The sequence below is a fragment of the Perna viridis genome, chromosome 8, assembly GCF_037379345.1.
Source record: "Perna viridis isolate PV_CMFRI_1.1 ecotype Kerala chromosome 8, ASM3737934v1, whole genome shotgun sequence".
Lineage (NCBI taxonomy): Eukaryota > Metazoa > Mollusca > Bivalvia > Mytilida > Mytilidae > Perna > Perna viridis.
This window is the reverse complement of record NC_142452.1, coordinates 41069632-41083025: the sequence shown is the minus strand read 5'-3', so window position 1 is coordinate 41083025 and position 13394 is coordinate 41069632. Positions and strand designations below refer to the sequence as shown.

The window sequence follows — 13394 nt, the reverse complement described above, 5'->3', positions numbered from 1 at the left end:
CGGATATTCTTACCACAAAACCTCAAATAGTGCGCGGCAATGTCATGCTTATATATATATCCTAAGAACTCACATGGAATTGTCGCACCCCATCAAAATTAACTCTCTGGCACGTACCTGCCTTTGTTTTTTGGTTTCTTTTTGTTTAACATATTTGAAAACCAAACAAAAAAGCTGAACCACCGACAACACATATCACGACAGAAGCGATTGAACCCAATAGCACAATAGACCTGTCATATCAAGTACTAAAACTTCATTGTAGATATTCACACATGACCGTTGATAATTCACATGTACATCCATGCACGTCACAAACGGTGCGGCGAAGTTAGTTTTCATAACTTTTATGGTGTATTCTTTTCAATGTTTACGCTGAATGCAAAATATGTTTTTGGAAATATTACATTATATACAGGAAACGCAAGTGGGAGTAATTTATACACACACAAATGCGTAAAAATTGTATTTGTATCTTGCATATCAACTTCGTAATATCGAATACATGCAGGAACATGTCTGACATGTACTGTGTACATTGTACATATACATGCATTTGAGATCTTTCTTGCCTGATTTTCTCAACCATTTCATTAGACAAATAAGCAAGACATGTTGAGTTTACCTGCAATAATCGGAACCAGGAGAAAGTTGATTTTTTTTTATTTTCGTTTGATATTAAAACAGTGCTTGCTGGATTGCATTAGGGAATGGAATGTGTTGCTACATGTATTACACACAAAATTATATATAGACAATGTGCTACTGGTTTCTATAAACTAATGCATATACAAGCTTTCGAATAACCGATATCTTTCTTCAGCATAGAACTAACAAAGATCAAAACGTATATTCTGAAGCTGAATCACGCAGTGAATGATTGTACATTAATCAAAGAAACGCATTACCAAATGATTAGCAATCTGAATTAGAACGAGAACGAGAGTGTGCTTTTTCCAGAATCTTGAATAAGTTAAGTGTAGTTAAGATTAATTCACTTTTGGTCGAAGAATAAATTAATTCATACTTTATTTGATACAAAATGACACTCTTTGGCATGAAGTACAGATATTCTTATATCTATTCCATCTACTACAGTGTTATAAGGTTACATTGGTGGCAAGGTGTTTAATCACGTGATAGTTAGAAAGATGATACGTGTACAGATAAATTTGAAATTGGTCGTTTTTGACGCAATTTTATGCGTTTGTTTTGAAAACTGATTTGTTCAACGTGTCATAGTTTTCCTTTCCTTTTGCATCTACTACGGCCTAGACTTTTTATGAGCAACTCGGTGGGTGTTCTTAAGAAAACAGGAACCAGGTTCATGCTCCCAGTTTTTAGTGGAGTCCGGGTTGCTTATTTGCATTCATTACATTTATGTATGATTTAAGTTACTCTATGTTCTTTATTTTGTATATGTATGTTTGTTTTTCATGTCTGGTCTTTGTCCCTCGATAACATTCTTTTGATTACCGCTATAACCTAGGTACCCTTGATTCTTGATTACTCTTTTTTAATAAATTGATATAGAAATCCAGCGTTAATGCAATTTATTTCCTTGTATAAAAGAATAAATAAATGTGATTTTCAGTTTCATTTGTTTTTGTTAACGCCAGATTTCACTATAAAATAAGTGGCAAAAGTGTGACAAAATGCTATTTCACTTACTAAATAGCCTTCGAGACGGTTTTTGTTTATTCGCTTCTCAATCATCAAGATAAAAAAAAACTTAATGCATGCAATATAAGGCTAACGGTATAAATTACATTATTACTTAGTTTGTGTTTAATTTTAGTAGACATAATAAGGTCTTTTGGACCCTCATCCTTAGCGGAATGCAAACATAAAACACGAATTTGTAAGGCCTGATTACACCAAAGGCTATGTCGTACGATAATTACACGCACCTATAGCAATGTACACACATTTACATTGCATTCTATATAAGACGTGATATCATGACATTATTGAACATCCTGTCTTGTTTCGTGTTTAAACTTAATAAAATGTATTGCTCGAATGACAATGCAGACACTGAACTTACAATGAAAGTCAATAACACATCACCTTAATTGTCTTGATGGTATTAACCTTAACACAAAAATAACTTCTTTTTTTTACAGCAAATAGAATTAGAGTAATATTCACGTTGTGATCGAAATTAAGGCGGTAATATTAATGTCTCACTTCAACAAATTATCGATCACTGAACCCACTATTTAAGCTACTAATAGAAGAATAGTTGCATACTTTGAAAAGTCGTAACACAGTAAATGTTGTTTTTAATTGGAAATGGATTTTTATTTCGTTTATATTCTTTTTTTTTTATCAAAAAGTAGGTAAGTAAATATTCTTTTTAATTAACTATCAAAGTACTACATACTACATACTACATACTACAATCAATATATACATTAAAGTAGTTTTTGATTAATCCTGTTGAATAGAAAAGGTGGATGATAAACTAAGAATTATGATATTGTTCAAAGTTTTGATAATTTAACTATACCAGTGTGTGTTTACTTTGAGGGGTTGTAAATTTCTTAAGTTGCATTTGCTTCATATCAATCATATGATGTTGTGTTTTTTTCTGTGTCAAAAAATTATATTAGAATTAGCCGTTGGGTTTGGCTTTTGTATGATTTCAAGAAAAGAAAAAAAGAACCAATGTTACGATTCGATTCTTCCCATTATAAACAATAGTATCCACCACGAAAGAAAAATGACATACAGTAAACAATTCCAAATACAACTTAGGAAAAAAATGTATAAGTTATGCAGCTTCAGTATAGCTAACGATAATTCCTTTTGTGTTGTTCTATACTTGATGTCAGAAGGTGTGGTATAAAGTGTGTGATATAAGGGTGTGATATACGATATGCGATGTAGGTCTAATGGTCTGATATATAATATGCATTATAGCTCTGCGGATACAATACGGTTTGCGATATATTATAAGTTATCTAGTATTCTATCTGTGGATATGGAGATTTTAACTTCCTGAAGTACTAAGGTACGTTAGAGGCGAAGCCGAAGGGTAAACATGTTACTGAAGGGTTTTAAATCGCCATATCTACGGATTTTAACGTGAATAACGATTTCATCCCCCAGTCTGTGCCCAAAAAGCAACATTTAGCGACAATTGGAAAAAAGTGTGTAAGTGTTTTTCTTAATACAATAACGGTGAAAATCGAAACTTTGTATATTCTGTTGTAAAATGATAGTGACGTGAATAATTTATAATAGCACATCGTTTAACTGTTTAGAACTGTACTTTTAAAATGCCTTGTCCTCATTTTATCTCTGAAAATACTGCCCTAATAGGTTGGCCGCTGTCTTGTGTGCTTTTTTGGTTGTTGATGGGACATTTGTTATAATTTTTTTAGGATATCTTCCTCCCTGTGCATGGATCGCAAAGATGGACGCCGACAGCATTAGTTCGTGAATTTCCCCGCGGTAATAGATAACCACATCCGGGTATGTGGGTTAGCAATATAGGATATATGTTTGATTTTAAACACAACCGATAAAACTTGTTCGTTCAACTGAGATTTTCATTAACTCATTATAGTATTTAGACTAACTACAATAATTTGAGAATTATATTTTAAGTTGCATATTTTCAGTATCGCTTTTAAATGCGTCAGTGTGAGTATCAAGCCATACAAATATGTACCACAGATTGACTGTATTCATAATTGATATTATGAGTTGAATATCATGGCCCTACGGCATATCTCTGTGTAGATAAAAAGTCACACCATGACATTTAAACAAAACATGAAAATACGTTTATCTAAAACTGTTCTATTTGATTATAATATATCTTATTTACAATAAGTATTGCAAGTTAGCATGTGAAACCGAGGCTCACGTATATAAATATATATAAAAAAAACATGACGTTAACTTAACAAATCACTATCATTTCTTGGTTACATTTTCGATAAAGTTTGTTATTTAAGGAATGAATGACTGTTTTGTTAATCGGTCTATGAGTAAAAAAAATGCGTAGCAAATTTTTTTTTCGGTGTGTACCACGGGCATCATGGTTATTTAAAAAAAAACTTGGTTGATGAAATGATGGACAATATATTTTATCCAATCATGAAGTTGCATATTGCGCGAAGTGCAATAAACAAAATATGCACATGGAAAATTGATGTTATTTTTCAACAGACAAAATTTTTAATATAGCCAATTCTTATCAATTAATTTGAAAACATATTTCTATCTTTAAACATGAGAAAAGTAGCTCTAAATTAAATTGAATAAGGGCGTGCCAATATCTATTTTATCCATTGAAATATAACAAAATTTGTTTAACTAATCAGATTACAGTATTTGAATTAATATGCATCGACACTACAACAAAAAACTAAATTGATATAGTTCCTTTGTAATTTCACCTGTCGTAAAGTAATTTAAACCCTTGTTTTGTGTGATTGTTTTTTTTTTGTTTTTGTTTTTGTTTTTGTTTTTATTTTGTTTTTGATTTTGTTTTGATTTTTGATTTGTTTTTGTCTGTTTTGTTCTTGTTTCTAGTTCTATTTTTTTTTCATCATTTAATTTAATTTCATCTAGTAAAACAGAATAGATGTAACTTGACTACATTGTCCGAAGAGAAAACATGTCCAAGAGAATATTTTACTTTTTATAGATATTTCTTCAATTAATTCAACAAAATAAGATTCCGTGAAACATTCGAGATAAAAGAAACCAATGACGCTCAAAACAATCCAACAACTGAAGAAGTCCCTGATAATTGATTTTGATCGTTCTATTAATATGAATTGACTATAATTATTCAGGAGCGTCTTGTGTGCCATAAAATTGATAACACAGGAAAACGATATAATAGGATATCAATTGAATATGATGAAAATATTTCACAAAGCTTCTCTGTATTTCATCTCCTGTCTTGTGTGATTCGTTAGATTGAAATTCCAGTTCTATTTGAATACGAGGAAGGAAGCTGATAGCTGATAGGGAATATTCTTAAAAAAATACCTGACCTTTTAACAAATTGCCGAACACCTTCAATTTCAGCCGAACACCTTAATATCAGCAAGAGAGATTTAATCGTAATGAAGATATCAACCGAAGACTTAAAATAAAAATACAATTGCAAAATCAATGCACATATACATCTAGCATTTTGTAGATTTACATGTTTCTATCTCTAAAACTGGTGTACATTGTTTTCCAAAGATACAGTCTTTTTGTCATGTCTATAAAACAAATATTTCATGCATCAACATTTTGTTCGCCACCACTTTAAAACGAAAAACAAACATGTTATCACCGTATCAGAAATGAAATGTAAGATTCATTACACAATAGCAGTGATTAAAACTGATTCGTTGTCATAAAAAAATGTGCTCTGACATAAAATGTAATGACTACGGAATCATGAGTTCTTATGCTACCATGACATACGGGTGGGGGTTTGTTCATTAGTCTACTCAATCGGGTATATCGTCTAAATACTGTTCAGAATATACCTAGAATTTTAATTCTAATTTTTGAGATAATGCTCAACAACCATAATAATAACTAAATGTTCAAGGAACAAATCAAAATAAAAAAAAATATCGCGTTAAAAGAGCATATTTAAAGGTGTAAACAACTTTGCATTTTGATGATACTACAAAATGGCCTTTTCTCTTGAGCTTAAGATCTTCTTTTGCGTTTCGAGTATCGAAATCATATCGCAAATTTGTTTTTTATCTTTGGTGAATGCAATTTTTAGACACCTATTACACAATACCTTCTTTTGTTTATTTGTGTTTTGCTTTGCTTTGTTTTGTTTTTATGTTGTTGTGAGTTCTATCTGATAGTTACGCCAATGCTGGTTGATAAGCAACTAATAAGGCTTTAACATCGATGGCCATTTACAGAATGATTAGGCTATAAATTTGATACTGATAATTTAATGTATGTGAGATTGAGTCCAAAATATCAATTGTTAATAGCTGAAACTGTACCCAGTGTGAATCGACATTTACACGATTCAGTTTGTGAAATTTAATAATTTGTATCGAGAGCTACAAAAACAATGTTAAATCAATGCTACCGCTCACAAATTTTATCGTATTTATCAGTAAGGTACATAACTTGAAATCAGTGATATGTTTGTATCATATCAATTTCACCCAAGTCTTTTAAGCTTTTGTTTGAAGCAGAATAAAATCAATCCAAGTTAATTAGATGCTTACATTAGATGGATGTGAAATGCAGCATACAAACGTTCCAATGATTTTTAAGATGTTTTTCCCTTACCCTCAGTCTACATCCTTAAACGTTGTTATATCATACTAATTATATAGTATTTATTAAAGTAAATCAACCTGAAAACAAATTTAGAACAGATTTAGATTCAGCTTTAGAATAATTTGAATTTAACAAAAAACATGATTTCACAATGTTCTCCAAAGAAAGATACGGAAATACGAATAAGGATCATGTACGGATTGTTATTTAAATCTGGGTTTAAGCTACAACTGTTATAAATATCTGTACTAAAACGTCAGAAGTAAAATATATATCAAAATCCAAAACATAGCTTAAACGTGAACACGTAAAACAGAGACGATCTACATGCACAACGTAACAAAGAAAATAATGGAAAACAAAATATTCCAATTGAATCATTGCTGTAGAAAAAAAATAGTATAAAGGATGAGTGAGTAAGAATTATTTTTTGTCTTAATACAATATCCGAATCACTTAAAAATTAACTTATTTTATTTGGTAATTTGATTCCTGTCTAGACTCCTTTGGCAAATTGTTATAAAGACGTGTGTCGGGTAACGTAACAGAACACCCATAGAACTTTGAAATAGAAATCGGTCTAATTACTGACCTGTATACAGAGTGGGTTCACTATAATTTAACGTAAATATGGCATGTTGACATGCAATAATTTTCTTAGTAATATGAACGTAATTACTCACTATGTAAAAAAAAATGTGATTTTGTTTCCTGTCGTGATAGGTAAGGAAATATAAACTAATTACAAAGTCTAATTCCATATGTTCAGTAGGATTTGTATTCATTAATCGATTTAATAATACCAAGTCTAAAAATATGAAATAGAAAATTTGGAAAAAAATAAGATAAAATAAATGAATGAAAACCAAAGATAAAAATAGTAATGATGCTAATGTGCACGTAAATCTTTCTTTTAATTATTATTTTTGGATAATTTACTTGTTTATGTTTTAAGATACTTTTTTGTCAATATCGAAAAAATAAATCTAAAAGCGAAAGTCATTTGTCAGAGAAATAAGTGAAACATACCGTCATGTTTTAACAAAATATGCACATTATAAATCGTGTTAATTTATATAAGCATGTTAGACAACGCACGTGTTGATCTTAATACATATGCATCAAAGGAACATGTTAAGATCATGTTTCTTTAAAAGAAACATGTATCATTATATTTCTATTCCCTATTTCCCATTATCCCTATCTCCATTCCCATTCCCATTTGATAATTTCCCATTACCCACAAAATATTAGTATAGATCAATACTTTCCGAAGAAAAACTTATGGAGGATTGCTATATTAAGTGAAAAAATACGCCACTTATCAAATAAGTTGTCGTATAAAACTATGTGCCAAAAGCACAATGTAACAATTTTAGCCCTTATACACATGCCACTCTGATTAATTGGGTTAATATTCAGGTTAAAAGGTAGAATACAGATTTCGCAACCGGAACACTTGCCAATGTTACCAATATTCTTTATGCATTACAACGTTTGTTTGTTTGTTGGTTGGGGTTTAACTTCCGAGCAGCAATATTTCAGCTATATTCAGACGATGAACATGAAATTGATGATAAAATGAGCATGAAATGATGATGAAATGAAAAAGGGATGTGACACAAGGACAATGGGTCAATAATTTTGATTGCCACTGGAAATAGGGAGAGGTGGGTAGGGTCGGGCAATTTAGCCTCCTGTGGCGGAGCCCTATGGTTCCTACTCCGAGAGAATACCACAGTGGTGTTCTTTAACGTGAAAGAACGTGGCATCTTTCCCAACACGCTGCACCACTATGGTTTTCCGTATTATAGCCTGACAACCCCAGCATGTAACACGCCAGGGGTACCCCATTCAACCACCTGGGGCACACATCCCAGTTGCTCTGTGGGCAGAGCACTCTAGCCTCCGGCCAGGGTTCTGAGCACTGTTTAGTCGCCTTTTACCACAAGCTTAGCGCTGCTGCAGGCCTATTCTTTTAACACCTAGACCTGCACGGGGCTGCATTACTTTGAAAATTCTATGTACATATAAATGCAGAAAGGCAAAAAATCGGCATTAATACGGCCATGTCAAATGCAATCTTACAAAAAAAAAACAAAAAAAAAAACAAAACAAAACAAAACAAAAATTATCCCCCCCCCAAAAAAAAAGAAAAAATACCCCCCCCCAAAAAAAAAAAAAATAAGAAACAAACAAAATTATCCTCCCCCCAAATAAAAAAAATCAATGGATGTATCTTGGTGAACCTTAGACAACAAATCATTCACGATACACTTCTTTTCAAATAGGCTACTATTTATCAGTTGTAAAAATACTTAATCATTTCGGGTTTTACGTCTGGTTGTTGAAAATAATTACCCATGTGAATTTGCTTTTATGATCTAATGTGACGTCTTAATGAGTTTGTACATTGCTCAATCAATGAGTCGTTTGATTAAAATCAGAAACCGTAATAAGTTTTATATTCAGTGTATTCAAATTGTGACAAAATCATCATTTGCATCGTTGTGAGTGAAATTATGTAGACAAGAACTCATTGACTGTAAGTAAAAAGGTAATTGTGAAAGTCCGTATCTCCCTGGCTACTATCCTTATTTTCTTTTTTAATCATTTAGAGTATTTGTTGTAGTACAATGTGCATAGTTGTAAATGGTGCCTAAATAAAACTCAGCATTGTGGGAAAGAAATGCTTATATTTTTTATAAGAAGATTTACATGTATTTGATGACAAGCATGTAGGACATGTATAGATGAAATAACTTACATTTGCAATATTGAAGATAATAGTGCTTAAGTTCAACAATCGGTTTCATGTATACATAATGTGTATAATAATTGACACACTGCGCGTATTTGAAGCTTTGAAAATATATATTTAAATATTTAATCTCCTATAAAAAACGAATTCTTGGTTTTTTTCTCAACATTTTATACTTCACACAAAGAGCTGGTAAATTTCTTATACACAAAAGATGCGCCTTGCTTGTGTTTTAACCTAGTTATTCCAATTTGTTCAAAATGGAATTTCCGCACTCGAGATGAATACGCTAGCACAAGGCCACTGATGTAGTTTGCATTATCATCAATATGTAATTAATATGATTTAGTCATAGATGGTTTTTTCCTTGCTAACATTATTAAATTATATATAAGTATCTCATCAAGCAAACCACTAATTAGGTGTGGTTTAATTGAACTTGGTTCCATATTAAGACAACAGCAGCTTGTATTACTACGTATAAAATGTTCATCAATAGTAATTTCAAAGCATCTATACAGTTTAAACTGATGAATAACCACAGAGGGGGTTTAATGGTTGATCAGTAATAACTCATAACAATAAAAAAATATATATCGTTTTTATCCTCATCCATAATACCAGTGTAATAAATTCGTCAAAATTTCCAGGTAGAATTGTTATGTTCAATTATATTCTAATGTTGTATGCGTTTAAACTTTCGCAATCAATAATTTTCTATTTCATCATTCGTTAAGATTCAAGACGCCATAACATGGTCTATCGAACATTATATGTAGGTCTTTAATTATAATTAAAATTTCGATATCCATAAATCAGCCAAATAAATAACAACGTCACATAAACGCATGAAAATAAAAAAAAAAAAAAAAAAAAAAAAAAAAAAAAAAAAAAAAAAAAAAAAAAAACAGATTCAAACTTTATCAACCCTGCCCAAAACAACATCTGGAAATATATCTCGAAAGTACTTTAATTGAATTGTATAAATCAGCAGTATGCTCAACTTGTCAAATAACAAATTGTACTATAGCGTTAGAAATAAAAACAAAAAGTAAGAGCAGTTTCAATTTTTAGTTAATTAATTTAATTATTTAATACATAGATACTTTAAATAAATTTACCGATCAAGTGTATATATGATATCCAATTTATAGTAGTTACATGTTAGTTTAATCACGTCTAAAAAAGAAACGAGTAAATATATAAATATGGGCACATGTTTCCTGTGTAGTTTCTAATCTCAATAGTATAAATCATATTTACCAAATTTTCAAGGTGCAAAAGGTATTTGTACAAGATTCAAAGAAACATGTTCATATGATATGGATCGAAGTTGACTTGTTTTCTCTCTTGATTTATAAAATTTTTATAACTGAATATAATGCATCCTTTTTTGTTTAAATCAAAAGATGCCTGATATTGCCAACAAACTTTGAATAGTTTCCCAGTTTGAATGATTCGAAGAAAACAAACTAATTCAAAAAATTATTTGGTAATATGGTGACGCTTTGGTATTTTTGTTTGTTTGTTTGTTTTTGTTTTTGTTTTTTGTTTTACGTTTTTTGTTTTTTTTTATTGTTTTTTTGTTTTACGTTTTTTTTTATTGTTTTTATTGGTTTTGTTTGTTTTGTTTTTGTTTTTGCTTTTTGTTTTTTGCCGATAGTTGGTATACCCGTTAAAAAATTATTTATTGTCCAACACGCACAAATGTGCATTTTTTTTTACATGTGATTATTCATGAAATACACTACACGTCAAATTATCTAAATTGTTTTCTAAATTAAATTAAAATTAAACAGCAGTAGCTTGTTTAATTTGTAATGATCTTTAACAACTCATTCTTTCAAAAGGAAGAACAAATCAACATGAAACATTCATAATTTCTTTCTTTTTTTTATTTCATCTGATAAATGCTATCAATCACGACCCTCACGTTTCGTATACTGATTTCGACATTTATGATCTGCGTGACTACAGCATCGATGTATATCCATAGATGTTAAATGAAAGACTATAGAAACTATACAAAAAAAAAAAACAAAAAAAAAAAAAAAAAAAAAACAAAAAAAAAACAAAAAAAAAAAAAAAAAAAAAAAACAGAAAAAGAAACAACAAAAAAAAAAAAAACAATAAAAAACAATAAAAAATATGATCAAACATGCCATTACAATACACAACAAAATCGCTCCATTACGGGATCTAACCGACCACTACGACCTTTACCCTTTTATCACGTCATTTGTCTGGTTAAAATCTTTTTGGCTTAGTCAAATATGATATATTGGACTATTTATTCAATAAAGGTATAATTGTGTAAGGTTTTTCGTATTGACTGGTTTATGGTTCTCAGCTAGCCAATTGTTTTTTTTTTGTTTTTTTTTATCTGCCTCAGTCCAGTATGGCAAGGGTCTGACCAATAACTAATCTAAAATGAAAAAAAAAAAACAAACATAAAACAAAATGGGCAATAATATAATAATATTACACCCGAAACATTGCTGTACGATAACACACTGCTATCTGTATGATAATCTAAAATACACGTTAGTGTAAAATTATGAATGCACTTAGTTCACTGATTTTTCTTCTGTATTGTTTCAGATGAAAATGGATTTATAAAATAAATGAATACTATGACATAGATGCAAATATCTCCAAAGTGAATGAATGAAACGTGACAAGATTAGATTGAATATGTTAACAGTCATTATAAGAGCTATAAATGAAGACATTAATCGATGAAAGTCTTGTTTTAACAAAAGTGTACGAGTTGAATGACAAGAAAAAAGACGATGAAACAGATAAACCAATCTAATGTCGACTATATTTCGGAATGTAAATATGTGTCGACTACGACAACAGGTTCGTCGGACATCCGATGCGGTAGTGTTTTAAATATTACAGATACAAAAATATGGACTCCTGATGTAATACAGAGAGTTGTAATGATAGTTTGTATTATGATATTGACTATAATAGGTAATACTGTGATAATATTTGTACTTACCTGTACTAGATATAGAAAGAAAAACAGCCGTGTGAATTTATTTATCACAAATCTTGCCATTGGCGATCTTGCCGTTTGTTTCGTAACTATGACAACGGAAATATTATTTGTCGCTTTCGGAGAATGGGTACTTGGTAACGCTGCATGTAAAATATTGACCTACTTGCAAATTGTAACCTTAGCTAGTACGACATTTATATTGACTTCAATGAGTATCGATCGTTATGTGTCTCTTTGCCGTCCGTTTCAATTTCATCAACCATCGTCATCTTTAAGAGCAAAACGCATGTGTTTAGCGTCATGGATTCTTGCATTCATATTTGCCTCACCTCAACTATTAATATTTGTTCAAACACAAGGTAAAGTTTTAGATGATGGGCATATTAAGTATGAATGTAGAAGCCAGGGATATACCGCGTTTTGGCAGAGGAAGTTATATTTTACATTTTTAACCTCTTACATTCTTATAATTCCAGTTATTTTAATGTCATACTGCTATATAAGTGTTGTGTTGTGTGTATGGCGCCAAGGAAAACCCTTTAGAAATCAGAGTGGAAAGTATTGTCATCAAAGCATTGCATCGAAAAACACAATTTCAACCGCTAAAGTAAAAACAATAAAAATGACATTAGCTATCATAATTACTTTCATTGCCTGCTGGACACCGTATTTTGTGACTGGATTAATCAAAATATATAGTGGGTACAAGTTTAAAATACCAAATTCAGTACTTGTTTTTGCGGAGACTGCCACATTGCTGCAAAGCGCTCTCAATCCAGTTTTGTATGGATGCTTCAATATAAAATTAAAACATATCGTAGGAGATCACTGTTGTCCTAAAAACTTTTACACAACGAAAACTGGACGAGCCTATAATGTTGGTGCTTCAGGGACAATTGTCGTCACAGGAAAAATCAACTACTACCTTAGACATAAATCGAATGATGGTGCCAGCAGTTCGAGTAGTAGTCGAGGCATCATGTTTAAAGACAAGGACGAGAAATGTTTCAAACTGAAAGTCCGTTTCATTACAAAAGGCTCAAATAACCAAGATAGCAATGAGTAATTTTTTGTAATAATTTTTAGATTGTACATATAAATGTGCATAAAACATTCATATTTGTTATATTTTCTACCAGAACAGTAGCATTACTCAAGAGTGTAGTTTTTCTTCACAATAGGGTTGCGATACTCAAATTTTACAACTGAAATAATTTTAGTTTACGCCATCTGGAGAAATGGCTGAGCTACACGTACATAAACGGTGAAATTGATTTATGTAGGTGGGTATAACTGATCATACTTGTACTGTATTGGAAAACTTCTAACTAGCCTTTTGCCTCATTATAT

General features: G+C 30.9%; 1 protein-coding gene across 1 annotated transcript; it reads left to right on the top strand.

The window, feature by feature from the left end:
• The first annotated feature begins 3421 nt into the window (after window positions 1-3421).
• Window positions 3422-13110, top strand: LOC148610524 (neuropeptide S receptor-like). The gene is made up of 2 exons (XM_088541376.1): window positions 3422-3444; window positions 11925-13110. Exons 1-2 carry the CDS (start codon window positions 3422-3424, stop codon window positions 13108-13110), a joined length of 1209 nt encoding a protein of 402 aa, XP_088397502.1.
• Window positions 13111-13394: the final 284 nt, after the last annotated feature.